The 15,609-nt window shown below is 49.6% G+C and overlaps 1 protein-coding gene across 1 annotated transcript in view; it reads right to left on the minus strand.

Moving 5' to 3' along the window:
• Positions 1–15,609, minus strand: part of LOC149338833 (uncharacterized) — a 177,825-nt gene that overhangs the window by 63,124 nt on the left and 99,092 nt on the right. The window contains exons 11-12 of the mRNA XM_089550814.1: positions 13,854–14,040; positions 767–1,060 (exon numbers count right to left, since the gene is read on the minus strand). Coding sequence (XP_089406940.1) covers positions 767–1,060; positions 13,854–14,040 — 481 coding nt within the window. The remainder of the gene's footprint in view (positions 1–766; positions 1,061–13,853; positions 14,041–15,609) is intronic.

Here is a 15,609-nt window from a genome sequence, read left to right on the forward strand (position 1 = left end):
TTATATTGACGAAACCGTTTTACTGAAAGCGTGCCCTGACGAAGGGAATAAAATTCCCGAAACTGTTAAAATAAACCCTAAAACAACAGTCGCGTTTCACGTGATGCTATATATATGAGAGAGAGAGAGAATAAAGGGTTCACAACAGTCTGATTATCTTTGTTTATCGATTATCTTTGTTTTGACTGCGAGGAATACTTGCAGTCAAAGGCTAATAGAATCCCAAGCCGCTCTCATTTTCCGTAACCATGAAGAGCTTATGGCTCAATTGCTAAGCAAAATGCTTGGATACACAGCAATCTGTGACATTGGTATCCTCTGTAGAATCAGTACATGGCTGATCTGTAGTTAGTTTTTGTTTTCTTGTTGTCACTGTTGCCTCATGCTACCAAATGCCGCATTAATTTGGTACCTCGATCCATTGGTCCCTCTTCTAGCCAGTCTGTATATGGGGCCAAACCATTTCTGAAGTTATAAGTAACATGTGTACAAAACGGTCACGTAAAAAAAGCCATCATGTTTATGCGCCTTTTAAAGATCAACCAAAATATCAAAGCCTGTTCCTTTATCTAGATACAAAAAAAATCCGTGACAGAATGGCGCAGCGAGCGCATGAGGTGCTGTGAAAAGCGATTAGCAACAGTGGGCTCTCGCACAGACCGTGTCACAAAAGAGTACAAGTCAGCAGCTTGCCTACTTGCCCGTAATAAGCGGACGTTCATTAAGCATTAAAAATCATTGTACTCGGAGGAAAAAGTTTGCTGACCATTAGACCAGGTAGTAATGGACGCTGTTACTGGAGGTCCAAGCAGCGGTCTTCCATCCGTGCCTCTGAACTGCGCTCGCACGTCAACTGCTACAGTTGTGCCAGGTTGCAGTCCGTCCACTCTCAAGTTGCTTCTTTTGGTATACACCACGAAGCAACTCTCAGCGTTTTTCGGACAGTAACGAACCCGGAAATCGTCATAGGCTCGTCGGTCGGGTTGAGGGAGATACCAGCCAATTTCGAAAGAGGTTGTGTCCGTGGCCTGAACCCCCATCACTTCTGGAGCCGGAAGGTCTTAAGGAATAAAGTGGGGAGGGCAAATAAAAAGAGAAAACCACCGCATGCAATATAAATTGATGTAACAGGCAAGTTGGCAGTATGAAGCGTATTAAAAGCTGTTTAAAGAAGAGCTTCGTCTGATAAGCACATTTTACAGAGCTGTAAAACATCGTTCTTTGCGCATATTACAGGCAAGAAATGTAATCTGTTGCTGTTTTGAAGGAGTGTACACTATTGGAACTAATTTTGAATACACAAAAATAGCATGATGTTTAAAACGGTTCTGCTTGGTGCATATCAGGCTCAGTGTAATCGCCATCAATTTAGAACCTTGAGAAGAGCAGTTTTTGTAGAGAGTACCTGAAAGGGGGTTATTTTGTTGAAAGCAAAGTAAAATTACACTCTTGATGAATTTCGTGCTCAAGCCTGGACAGCCAGCAATCTTAGCTTGGAGGTGATCAGCTTTCTCTCTGTTTGACAGTATTGCCTTAGTGGAATGAAAAGCTGAGGGAATTGATTTCATTCCATCGTAAAGCACGCCAAAACCAATAACAACCTTGCAAAAACCACTAGTCTACGCTGCCAGCACTGCTAGTGCCTACTTATGTTGTTTTTTTTTCGGTTTTGTTTCTGCACTGGCGCTGCTAGTCGCTTCACATGTGGCCAGAAGCGTCACAAGTGAGCGACACCTGGGAAGTAGCAGAACTCGCTGAATGAAGTATACCGATTGGCATACCAGCATGGAGAACTAACTTTGTTAAGGCCATGAGGTTGGTTTGCGAACAAAGACAATCCGTTTAAATATATACATAGTTCACTTTTGTGTCAGTATCACATTATAACCGAACTGAGAGGGCAGTTCCTGTCTAAGCGGCATCCTGCAATATAGATCAGAACAACCAAACTCAAGGCCTTAATTTTACCTTTAGAATATTGAATGTTTGGTTGCTTTTTGTGAGAGCGTCGATTGTAATTTAGTTTGCATTTTTACAACTAACCGAATGCTGTGAGATGAAGAAATTATAGTTACAGACAAATCAGAAGAGGAAATATTTGAAAGCATCACTAAACCACCACGAGCTGGTAAACGAGCACTGTCGGCCCAAGGGCCCCCTTAATTACTCTAACTGGTGTTGTCCTGCCCGAGCTGCGGCTGCCACATTAAGAAATTTCAAAAATATCAGCTTCCAATGTGCTTCTCTATCGCACCCATCTGCGTTCGTTCTACGTTGGAATCCGATCCATTGCTCAAAGCGACCATTGTTTAAAAAGCGCTGCGCGGTACCTTACCTGCCATGCCCTTGTTTTTTTCTTCATGTCAGCTATGATGACAGCAAAGAAAGCCTGACGCCAAATTACCACTCTACTTAGTAAAGTTAGCGCTGCCATTCAGGGCGCATAAGGGCACTGCGGCTGAAAGATTATTGATGTTCTTACGTCATCTCGGGCTCATGCGGCCTTATAAGTTAGTACTGCTACATCCCTGCGCAAAGTATCAGCAGCTCATGCACACCGACATATTAAATGCGCAATCAATGGCCCATGAATCGCAAGCTAACCGTTCTAGTTTGGTCGCTACCGGCGCTACGCCGCACAATCACCATGATCAAGTGGGCCGAGAACATCCAGGTGTATTCCGCTGCTGAAATTCTTAACTGTGAGGTCCGTAAAACTTTTCCGTTAGCTGTAGTTTAATCTTGTGAGGCAAAGGTTTAAAAAGAAAAACATTCTGTACTGGCACTATATCAAGGCCGCTAGTTTTCATAAATGTGCGATATGGCCAATACATAAAGGTTTTTCTCAGGTAATATGTGCGTGGATAACCAGCTGTCCAGCTTTAAAATAGTTGCTGCCTGCAGCCAAATTCATCACATTTCACGTACACTGAGGAGGTATGGCCTCAGCGTATACATCAATTCATTCCTGGTTACTTCAAACTCATCGCACATTACACTAGCCGGCGCACGCCACTTAAGTCTCTTAAAAAAAACAAAAAAGAGGCGTAACAGCAGAGGGCGCGTTGTATCGTTCTGATTAAAAGCGGGGGAGACATCAAATATTTGGTTGGCGTGTTCTCCGTTTCAGCGTTGCGTATTGTCCCAGGACGTGTGATACACGCTCCGCGATCATTATAGGCGTAGTAAAACTATTTGTTATTGCATTACTCGTACTGAGCGATTTCTGTTTCTGAGCGCCGGGGTCTAAAATGACTTCGCAGCCAAGGAACAGCAGGAACCCGGGTCAAGTGGACCCCAAAAGCTGTGACACACTGCAACATACTGCGTCACCTTTTTCTGGTAGACTTGCTGTGCGCTGCAGGTTTTTCGAAATGCCGAGAAGATTGGCCCGCACATCCATACAATGAGAAAAGCGAAGCTCGCTTAGGTCGATCTAGGTCGGCATTCAGCGTATGCAAACGTAGTTGTGCGTTGTATTTAGCTTTGGCACACTAAGCCAACGCCGATGCTCGGCGGACGTCTGTGTCAGTGGGCAGTAGCCGACAGCGCATCTGTCGGCCGATTCCCAGGTCACAACACAACGACACGATGCCTTACTCTCAGTACCGACCAATTCCCTTCGCTGTTTTCACTGCGTTCACCCACGCAGCCGCGCTGAGAGACGGCTGCCGGCCCCGTGGTTTCGGATTTCGATAGTTGCCACTCTATTTTTTCTGCTGCTGGTATATCAAACAGTCCATGTATTCGCTAAATGAATGCCACAAGACATTTCTACTGGATTGGGCATTTACCGCATCAGTACGGAATACCACAGTAATGCTCCCATGACGACGACTGCACCTCAGCGCTACTTTTCATTACACAGCTGCATGTGCACAGGCAAGCAAATGCGCTGCCTGTGCATGTTCTACTTGGATCAAAATCATCTTCTGCTCACAAGGGTAGAACCTTGGGCGAGTCGGTAACTGTAACTCATGGTATGTCAGGCAGCCCAAAACGGCACAAGGGGCAGAGAAAGACGCACACAACACAGTCGCTAAGTTGTGTAACAGCGCCTGTGTTGTGTGCGTCTTTCTCTGTCCCTTGTTCCGTTTTGCGCTACCTCACATACCATGCATCTCCTCTTGCGCGCTGGTTATGCGTTTGCTTGTTTACGCAGTGCGATAACTCTGTCAGAATCGCAGCCAAATGCGAGCGCCAACCTGGGGAAGGCGTCTAAGCCAGATTTTTAACATCGCTTAGGCCTGGCGTTTCTCTCTCGTTGTAACTGCTTTTGACGGTGAGTCCAATACATGAGTTTAAATTTGTTTAACTGGAGGTATGTTCAGCACCAATTTTCAGCAATTAAAATTGCTTAATTCTTTTTCCACAAGCGATGCCGATGACTGCTTCTGGGCGCCTGCAGCTTTTTTAAGCAGATTGCGCCACAGCGCCTAGCAGGGCCGCTTCGCACTCCATGTATGTGCCTTGTGAGATGTACACAATCGTCCATTTCAGGTCACTGCGGTCAAAACTATGCTTTATGATCATTTATATTCTCTAAAAGTTGCGAACGCCCTCTCCACAATCACCGAGGAGGAGAGGGAGAAGGCAAATATTAAAAAGAAGGGGAGCTTTGCGAGCTTATGGGTGGGGTCCTCATTCCAGGGCTCCACTGCCTTGAGCTGCCCTGCAGACCTGTTGTATGAGTGCCCATTGGTCCGACATTGCCCACACAAAGCCCACGGATTCACTGTGCCTACCCGTACCTCTGATTACTCTCGAAGGGTGAGCATATCAAATGTTGTAATAATATTGCAGTTTAATTACAAAAAAGTGCAATTAGTCAGGTCTTCGTCTTATCTAAGGGAAGGTCTCGCTCTGCCACCGATGTTGGTGCGGTCAGGTAAGTACAGCCTTTGTCAAAAATTTAGAGCCCAGGGGGTTTGCTTCTGGGTAACATTGCTTTGCTCGTAATGCGTCCTCAGCGTCCCAAATCTCCTGAAGGTAAGAAGATTTTTGGTCCTGCTCCCTCCGATGCGTAGGACTTCCATGAGTCCTATAGGAGCGCCACAATAATGTTCAGAAGCAAACCCCTTGGGCTCTAAACTTTTGACAAAGGCTGTACCTCTGTGGCGGCATGTATTTGCCGATCAGCCCACCGATCGCCGTGTCGCCTTATGCAACGCCTGGCTGATATTGTCACGTTGTAGTAACGGCAGTCCAGCGGTCAGGAATAAAGCAACAAGGCTTGCAATCGAAGCTCTTTATTTGGGCTGACTTGCGCCCGCAAAAGAACTGAATCACTCGGCGGCGGCGTAAGCAACAAACGTGCTCGTCAGTCGTCGAACTACGAATGTCCGCCGCTCACGGCATCGCTCAATTTAAAGCCGGCAAGGAAACTTCCAGATAACAGGACAAGATCATCTACAGTAATCTGGAAAAACCTAGATGCAGCCTTTCATGGCTGCGATCAATCGAGATTAGTCTGGTCGCTTCTTGCGTCACGAACAAAAGTGATAACAACCCTTTCCTGCAGCCTTGAGCGTGAATGAACAAACACTACAATGATACGTGGCATTGCCCCCCTTCCAAAGAAGCATGTACATGTACGACTTCCGGGCGTATGTGCGGCGTCGCTGAGATGCTGTCGTGCCGTCGGGGATGACTTCATAGTCGAGGTCACCGATGCGACGGAGAACCCTGTACGGGCCAAAGTAGCGTCGCAGCAACTTTTCGTTAAATCACGGCGGCGAACTGGCGTCCATATCCAAACCCGATCACCTGGCTTGTAATGCGTGTCTCGTCGGCGCAGATTGTAGCGTCGGGCGTCGGTCTGCTGCTGGTCTTGAATGCGAAGCCGCGCAAGTCTTCGGGCTTTCTCGGCGCGATGAATGTAGGCGGCGACGTCGAGGTTGTCTTCGTCGGAAACGTGCGGGAGCATTGCGTCGAGTGTTGTCGTGGGCTTCCTGCCGTATACCAGCTGGAATGGGGTAAACCTGGTAGTCTCCTGGACGGCAGTGTTAAGGCAAAGATCACGTAGGTCAGAATGGTGTCCCACGTCTTGTTTTCGGCGTCGATGTACATGGAGACCATGTCTGCGATGGTCTTGTTCAGACGCTCTGTGAGTCCGTTAGTTTGCGGATGATAGGCAGTTGTCCTCCGATGGCTTGTCTGGCTGTACTTTAAAATGGCTTGCGTCAGCTCCGCTGTAAATGCCGTCCCACTGTCTGTGATGAGCACCTTGGGGGCGCCGTGTCGTAGGAGCATTTGTTCGACAAAAAATTTTTTGACTTCTGGTGCGGTACCGCTAGGCAACGCTTTTGCATCGGCGTATCAGGTCATGTAGTCGGTGGCCACGACGATCCACTTGTTACCTGATGATGAAGTCGGAAAGGGGCCGAGGAGGTTCATTCCTATTTGCTGAAAGGGCTTAGTTGGAGGTGGTATGGGGTTCAGGAGTCCGGCTGGTCTAATCGGAGGCGTTTTGCGTCGTTGACACTCACGGCACGTTTTCACATAATGGGAAACGTCGGCAGCTAGCCGCGGCCAATAGTACTTCTCCTGGATGCGGTGCAACGTGCGAGCAATCCCGAGATGCCCCGCAGTCAGCTCATCATGACATGCCTGCATAATTTCTTCCCTAAGATTCTTGGACACGACAAGAAGATGTACTGTCCTGTTGGACGCAAAGTTCTTCTTCAAGAGGAAATTATTGTGAACGACGAAGGACGAGTTGGCGCTTGAATCCTCGAGGAGGAGAGGCAGTCTTGCCTTTCAGGTAATCAACTATGCTTTGCAACTCAGGATCGGAGCGCTGCTGCTGCGCGAAACTGCTGGCGCTTACCGGTCCCAAGAAAGCATCGTCTTCTTCTTCGCTTGCTGCGACGACAGGGGCTCGCGACAAGCAGTCTGCGTCGGAATGCTTGCGGCCAGATTTGTAGACTACAGTTATGTCGAATTCTTGAAGACGCAGGCTCCGACGAGCAAGGCGGCCGGAGGGATCTTTCAAATTGGCTAGCCAGCACAGAGCATGGTGATCGCTCACAACCTTGAATGGTCGTTCGTACAGGTAGGGGTGAAATTTCGACGTGGCCCAAATAATGGCGAGACATTCTCTCTCGGTCGTCGAATAGTTGGCTTAGGCTTTCGACAGTGAACGGCTAGCGTACGCGATAACTTTTTCCTCACCACCATTTTTCTGAACGAGCACAGCTCCTAAGCCCACACTACTTGCATCGGTGTGGATTTCGGTTTCGGCGTTTTCATCAAAGTGCCGAGCACAGGAGGGGACTGCAAGTGGCGCTTTAGCTCTTTGAAAGCTTCCTGTTGCGGCATTTCCCATTTAAAAGGCGCGTCCGCCTTGGTAAGTTGGGTCAAGGGCTCAGCGATGCGCGAAAAGTTCCTGACGAATCGCCGGTGATAAGCGCACAATCCAAGAAATCTGCGCGTAGCTTTCTTGTCATTAGGCTGTGAAAACTCTGCGATCGCAGCCATCTTCTGAGAGTCTGGGCGCACTCCATGCTTGCTTACGACGTGACCAAGGAACAGCAGCTCCTTGTAGGCGAAGTGGCACTTCTCTGGTTTCACTGTTAGGCCTGAAGACTTGATTGTTTCCAGCACTATCCCAAGCCTCCTGAGGTAGTCTTCAAAGCTGGTGGAGAAGACAACAACGTCATCTAAAAAGACTAGACAAATTTGCCACTTCAAGCCTGCGAGCACCGTATCCATTACTCGCTGGAACGTTGCTGGGGCAGAGCGGAGGCCGAATGGCATCACCTTGAACTCGAAGAGTCCGTCTGCTGTGATGAACGCAGTCTTCTCGCGATCTCTTTCGTCGACTTCAATTTGCCAGTAGCCGCTCTTCAGGTCCATCGATGAGAAGTACTTAGCGTTGCACAGCCGATCCAATGTGTCATCGATGCGAGAGAGGGGGTAGACATCCTTCTTCGTAATGCTGTTCAGGCGGCGGTAATCGACGCAGAAGCGAAGGGTGCCGTCCTTCTTTTTCACTAGGACGACTAGTGCTGCCCAGGGGCTCCTCGATGGCTGGATGACGTCGTCACGCAGCATTTCCTCTACTTGCTTGCGGATGGCTTGGCGTTCCAGCGGTGATACGCGGTAGGGGCTCTGCCGCAGTGGTCGGGCGTGTTCGTCTGTGACAATGCGGTGCTTGGCAAGCCGGGTTCGTCGCACATTCGATGCCGATGAGAAGCAATCGCTGTATCTTTGAAGCTGACTGCGTATTTGGTCTTTTCTGCTCGAGAATAATGCTGGGTTGATATCAAACGTTGGTTGATGGCATTGGTCAGACGGTTCTACGGGTTGGTCGGGTAGGGCAAATATGTCTCTAATGTCTGTCAGCTCGTCGAGGAAAGCGATCGTCGTACCTTTGTTTAGATGCCGGTATTCATCGGTGATGTTGGTTAGCAACACCTGGGCTTAGCCATTTCGGATTTGGGCGACTCCCCTTGCGACGGCCAGTCCTCGATCCAGGAGTAGCTGGGTGTTCCCCTCGATGACGCCTTCGGCAGTTTCGATGTCTCCCGTACCTATGCAGAACAGGACACTTGATCGGGGCGGCACGCTCAATGCTTCGTCGAGGACGTTTAAGGCAACGTGATGAGTCGCTGTCGTCGCTGCAGATATGGCTTTGTTCGTGGAAAGCTTATTCTACTTAGATCGAAGGTCGATGATCGCTGGATGCTCATTCAGGAAGCCCATTCCCAAAATCACGTCTGGCGAGCATTGCTGTAAGATCAGGAAGGTTGTCGCATAGGTTCTCCCGTTTACAGTAACTCTCGTGGTGCAGCGTCCTGACGGCGCAATCAGGTAGCCGCCTGCGGTGCGGATCAGCGGGCCATCCCAAGTTGTTGTTACCTTCCTGAGTCGGACAGCGAGTGGGCCGCTCATGACAGAGTAGTCAGCTTCCGTGTCGACCAAGGCAGTAACTGCGTGACCATCGATCTTAACTTCAAGGTCACTTGTTCGCGTTCTCGTATTGCACGTTACCTTCGGTGTACGATCTCGGTTTTGTCGGGCAGTGAGACTGCGGTGGGCGTACTCCGACGTTACTGCTATGGGCAGCGGTAAAGGTGTGAAGTCTGGCCGCGTCGTCGTCGTCGTCGTCGTCGTCGGTGTTGTCGTCGAAGTTGTCGTCGTAGGTGTCGTCGGAGGTGTCGTCGGAGGTGTCGTCGGTAGAGAATCTTTGTCCTTGCGCTTAGAAGCAACCTCAGCTCCAGAGGCTGCTTTATTCAGTTTAACCTTGGGGGGCTGGGGGGCGTCCACGCACGGCGTAGCCTCGGCTAGGAGATACAAAGCGCGGTGACGATGGCGACGGCGAACATGATAGGCGGCTGGGCGGTGAGCATTCTTCCTGACGCAAATACTCCTCGATTTCGGCTGGTCGCTGGCCGGGTCGGGGTCGTGGAGCGTCGTAAGAAAACCCTCGGATGCCCATTCTCCTGTATGGGCAGTACCGGAGAATGTGACCGGCTTCGCCGCAGTGGAAGCATAGTGGTCGGCGCTGGTCGGGTGTTCTCCACTCGTCGCATTTCCTCGGCTGTGCACGTCGCTCGTAGGACGTGCGGGTTGGTGCGAAAGAAAGGCGGTCCAACGCAGCTGGCTGAGGGCGATAGGTGCTTGGGTCCCGTCGTCGAGGGGCAGGACGGCGCATAGCTGCGGCGTAAATCATTGCTGGGGGCTGCAGAGGCTGCGTGGGTGTCGGCATCACACCCAAGGCCTGTTGAACCTCGTCCCGAATTACGTAAGTGAGCGATGAAAGCTGGGGCTGCGTTCCCGTTGGCAGCAATCGTCGGAGCTGCTCTCGCACAACTTGACGTATAACCTCCCGCAGGTCATTGTTGTTAGCGGTGTCCTGGCAGCTTGCTGAGAAAACGCGCTGCTGGCGGTCATACTGGCGGGCTCGGGCATCAAGTGTTTTTTCTATGGTGGATGCTTCTTCGACGAATTCCGCGACGGTTTTGGGTGGGTTCCGTACGAGGCCCGCAAAGAGTTGCTCTTTGACTCCTCGCATAAGAAGCTCTACTTTTTCTTCTTCTTTCATGTCTGCGTCGGCACGCCGGAAGAGACGCTTCATCTCCTCAGTGTGCATTGCAACGGTCTCGTTTGGATGTTGTATGCGAGACTGTAGCAGCTGCTGGGCTCTCCCCTTTCGCACGACGTTCGTGAAGATCTTCAGAAGCTGATCCTTGAAGGTTTCCCAGTTCGTGAGGCTAGCTTCCTCATTCTCAAACCAGATTCTTGCTGGTCCCTCTAAGGCGAAGAAGACGTACCTAAGTTTCGTAGTATCATCCCAGTTGTTGAAGGCAGCCACACGGTCGAATTGTTCCAGCCATTCTTCGGGGTCGACGCCCGGCGAAGCGTCGAAGGTTGGTGGAACCCGGGGCTGGTGAAGAATGATTGGAGTTGTCGTCTGGGGCAAGCTCATGGTGGACGTTGCTACTGTCCTTCGCTTCCGGGTAGGGTCGGGCAGAATCCCGAACTCAGGTGCGTCTCCTAGCAGGCGTCGGCTTGCGCGGTGGACTGGACTCAGGTCCTGCGGTAAATGACTCAGAGGGCTGGCGTCAGGACTTGTAGGGGGTGTCCGGAACACGAAGGGCTACCCCGCACCTCCACCAGATGTCACGTTGTAGTGACGGCAGTCCAGCGGTCAGGAATGCAGCAACAAGGCTTGCAAACGAAGCGCTTTATTTGGGCTGACTTGCGCCCGCAAAACCACTGAATCACTCGGCGGCGACGTAAGCAACAAACGTGCTCGCCAGTCGCTGAACTACGAATGTCCGCCGCTCACGGCATCGCTCAATTTAAAGCCGGCAAGGAAACTTCCAGATAACAGGACAAGATCATCTACAGTAATCTGGAAAAACCTAGATGCAGCCTTTCATGGCTGCGATCAATCAAGGTTAGTCTGGTCGCTTCTTGCGTCACGAACAAAAGTGATAACAACCCTTTCCTGCAGCCTTGAGCGTGAACGAACTAACTCTACAATGATACGAGGCAATATTGCGCGTCGCCGTTCGGATTAGTTCACGTCACGGTGCTGTCATGTCAATATACCGTTCTCAAGGTTATATGTCATCAACCGGCACGCCAGTAATGTGTTTTGATGACGAGAAAGAGTTTTAGGGTGTCTTTGGACCTGAATAAGAACATATTGTAAGTGTTTGTTGCATGAATTACTTCCCCATTGATTACCTTACATACAGCGGAATCCAATAACGACCTGTTCGTAGCCTTATGATGTGGTGACTTACCAACTTTTGAGAGTGCTTCGCCACATTCTTTCGTAGCTAGGGGGTACGAAAGAATGTTCTCGAGGTTTCCACACCTATGGCGCCTAGCGCGCGTAGGTGACAGGACTCAACAGTTAAAATACGCAGTCTCTTATGAAAAAACAGTGATTATATTGGCTGTCAGTCCTGGCCACAGAACAACTGTTCCAGTGATCCGAACGAGCGCTACCGCAGTACCTCCAGGTTAGGACCAGCGTTGCTGAGCGAGCCAGACCCAGCGGAAAGCCCAGAGAAGTCTGGAAATCCACTTCTTGCCAGCCACTTCAGCGTCCTTGTGTGAACGTACTGTCGCAGTGTGAATGGAAATTTTCAGGCTTCTGATTTATTAAATATTAATGTTTTGAGGTCTATCTCAGCGTATTTCACACTCAACTACCTTCCAGCTTTTGCTAGGGATGAGAACACATATGCGAAATGAAAGTACCACTCCCCTATTTGCAGCATGAACGCTTCATGTTCTGTGAAACTGGGACACTTTCTAGCTCTCTGTCTTGTCAACGGCGAAAGGTGGGCCCCAGATTGCCGCCCCTTTTATGCGAAGCATACTACTTTAGCTACCACTTCAGCCCATCACCGTGGTTATGCGCCTCCAAATCACCTGATACATGACGTCACACCACGTGACACGATGACGTCACGACAGTAGAGAAACGGGGGCCCACCTCGTGCCGTCGCTGTGGTTGTGCACCTCCAAATCACGTGATACATGACGTCACACCACGTGACACGATGACGTCACGACAGTGGAGAAACGGGTGCCCACCTCGCGCCGTCGCTGTGGTTGTGCGCCTCCAAATCACGTGACACGATGATGCCACACCACGTGACACGATGACGTCACGGCAGTGGAGAAACGGGGGCCCACCTCGCGCCGTCGCTGTGGTTGTGCGCCTCCAAATCACGTTATACATGACGTCACACCGCGTGACACGATGACGTCACGACAGTGGAGAAACGGGGGCCCACCTCGCGCCGTCGCTGTGGTTGTGCGCCTCCAAATCACGTGATACATGACGTCACACCACGTTACACGATGACGTCACGACAGTGGAGAAACGGGGGCCCACCTCGCGCCGTCGCTGTGTTTGTGCGCCTCTAAAATTACGCGACACGATGATGCTTCGCATTCTCCAGGCTTAACCAAGTTAAGCCTCAGCCATTTTTTTCTGACTGTCTTATATTAATTAAGTCATTGAAGGCTCCCAGCGCAATTGTTAATGAGGGCTCAAACTGCAAGAGTAATCGTCCTCTTGAACAGTTTCTGGTAGCTATTCGCTCGCAGCCACACGAGGTGGAGCCCAGCACGCGCTTCGTCGTCTACTGTGTGGACACCGCACTTCTATCACCGTGAAAGGAAGGTCCGTACCGGTCTGGCGGACGTCTCTCTCTCGGAAGGCGCAAAGGCTGCTCATTGTGCGAGATGTTTGATTGTGGCTGTAAAGAATGGAGGCCACAGCCGGCGTTCCTGCTACGGGCAGCCCCAATTTGTTACTTCTCTAGGGGCAGTTTTTGTGTCGTCTTGTGGGTGTAGTCCAGCTCATGGCGGGCTAATGTGCTTCCGCACTAAACTTCATTTGGACACGGTGCAATGCCAGTTCAGATTCTTAAGAAAAAATTGGCAGTGGTTTAGCTCTGGTTAAGCCTGGAGGATTGCGAAAGCAACGAGGAGATAGAAAGAGGCGATGGAGATAGCGCGGCAGCGGTGGCGGTCCTGGCACGCTAGCTATGCGCCGCTACTGCGCATGCGCTACTGGCGAGCGCGGAGGCAGAAGCTCTGAGTCACCCACTCAGCGACGGCGGCGGCGCGCCAGCTCTGCGCCGTGTGACGTCGCTGCTCCTTGCGCATGCGTAGTATGGCCTTTCATCAGCTCCGCGAAATGGCTCGGCGACTCGCGTAGTGTTGCTGTCGCAACAGAAGACTGCGCACAGCTTCTTGTGATAGTGTCCTTGCACTGCAGACCCAAAATAATTTTTGTAATAAGGGAGTAATTGCTCACTGACATTGAATTCCCCTAAACATTTGTCCAAAATAGTTATTGATGTAGCTTTACGCGTCAAGTTACCAAAACCTTAGTTGTATGAGAATATTGCATGTCCATAATGTTCAGAGAAATGGCCACGTTCATACACATCCATGTTGGAGAGAACGTCGCAAGATGGAATTTGAACATGCGTGAGAAGAATGCACATGCGTCAGAAAATGAACATGCGTCAGAGCAGAGCCGCGGTCCGCTCACGGCTTGCCGTCTTCTGAGTGACACCTCTAAATGGCGAAACGTTCTGTAGCGCACTAGTCCATCTGTCCCAATTCTTCTTATTCCGCTCTTATGCTCATACGTATATGGTTTTACACGACACCAAGCAATCATTTCACACAGAAAAACACTGGGCTCCTCGGACGCTACTTTTAAATGGAGCTTAGTTCCCGTTACATTTCAATGTTTAATGAGACCTAGTGCGCATTTCCAAACTAAGACTTTCTTTTCGTTTTCAATAATGATGTCCGACTTCTGTCTGCATTCTTGAAGCTAAAAAGGGTAAACTGAAGTGTCTTACTTTTTGGCAGTGTGACAAACGTTGCGTTCACAGTGTCACTGCAGTTAGTTTCGGAAGTTGCGAAGCAGCCTTTCAGATACACCACATAGGACGTCCAAGGTTCCAGCTTTGTGATGACGACGTTGTACCTTGATGTGACCTCTTCTTTTCCTCGTAAAACCCTCCAATCGATGCGACGCCTGTTTTCCTTGCAATGAAAAAGCATAAAAGGAGGCTGAGTGCTTCTGAACTGAAAAGCCACCCTGAGCAAAGAGCTGCTCCGATATTAGAACTTGCATTGCTTTGGAAAATGCTTCAGGATATATCCGCCTTACTGCCCCGAACGCCGCTTACGTGAAAGGGTAGACAATATGTGTCAGACTGCTTATTCGAGCTCTCAAATTGTGGACAATGCATTGATCGATATTGCTTTCATCGAACGCTGTCCAAAGCTTGAATGTGCGTTGGTCCGGAACACGCGCGCAATAAGGCGCGCGTGTTCCGGACCGGCATCAAATGTTGCCGCATTCCTGTTCTCAGCTGGATCTAGGGATGTCAATAGCCGCATTATTCAGAACATGTATATGCGCAATTCATTCCGTATAGCTCGCAAGAATGCTAGCCACATATCGACAGACCTGCAAGTATTAGGAATCGTGTTTAAACAACATTCAGTTCCAAAACGGATAGCCCGAATAAATTCGGTCATTGTGAAGAATGTTTCTCTGCTAACTTTTATAGGGCTGTCATAAGGACCAGGTTTGCTGCGCAATACTATCATTTCTTTTGCTTTTATTATGTTTGCGTCAGAGCAAAAAGTAAACACTTATCTACCCGGTGCTGGAAAACACCATTTCTTCGAGTATAAGCCGGGACACGTGGGTTTAACTAAGCAACAGAGTTTAGAGGCTTATGCAACAGAGTACATCCGCACTAAACAATGATTGATAAAAATCCAGTTTCTGCAGATACAGTTTGAGCCCCATCATATGCTGCCTTTTCCACACCATAATTCTCCTTGCAGCACACCGCCTATTCGAGCATTTTCTAAAACTTACAACATGTATAGGGGCGAACCTCAGACTGTATTCGGCTACCTGGCGAAAATAATACAAATATGTTCGCTGCACCGCATCGCCAGCCCCTGTTCTAGCTGTTCCACGAAAGACGTCAGGGTTACATCCGCATAATCATTCGTGTAGAGAACTGTAATAATTAGTTACTGTTCAAGCCAAGTTTAAGTGAACTGATTTTGAACACCCTATACTTTTAACAGCCTTCAGTTTTGCCTCTTCTGGCGTCCGTTCTAACTCCCCACTGCCCTGTGTGAGGCCGATGAATCGATGACAGGAGAAATTATTCATGTTTAACAGGCAGAATTTAAAAAAAAAACTGCAACGCACTGTATTCGATCGCTCAAACTTAGTATTGAGTGTGCGCACTCATCCTAACTGTCTAAACAACAAGAAGGCGGAGGTTGCGGACAGCGCCCTGTTTTGCCTACAATACCGTACAAAGGCGGCGATGTTACAGCAATGGGAGCTTTTCATACGGCTTCAACAGTAAATCTCTCCTTCCCCTCTTCCACGCTCTTTAGCAAGCTCTAGATTTTGAAAGGGGCGTTCACAAAAGAGCCAAACTGGAGTTGCGCTCATAACGTTTTTGCGTCGGGCTCGTGATATCGGAAACCTTGACTGAGTTTCCAGTTCGTTTAAATGAAAGAGGAGATCCTTGGTTATCGATCTACTCTTTACCTCTGCAAACGTGTTTCTACTAC

Source organism: Amblyomma mixtum, chromosome 6 (assembly GCF_055824585.1).
Source record: "Amblyomma mixtum isolate Tamu chromosome 6, ASM5582458v1, whole genome shotgun sequence".
Lineage (NCBI taxonomy): Eukaryota > Metazoa > Arthropoda > Arachnida > Ixodida > Ixodidae > Amblyomma > Amblyomma mixtum.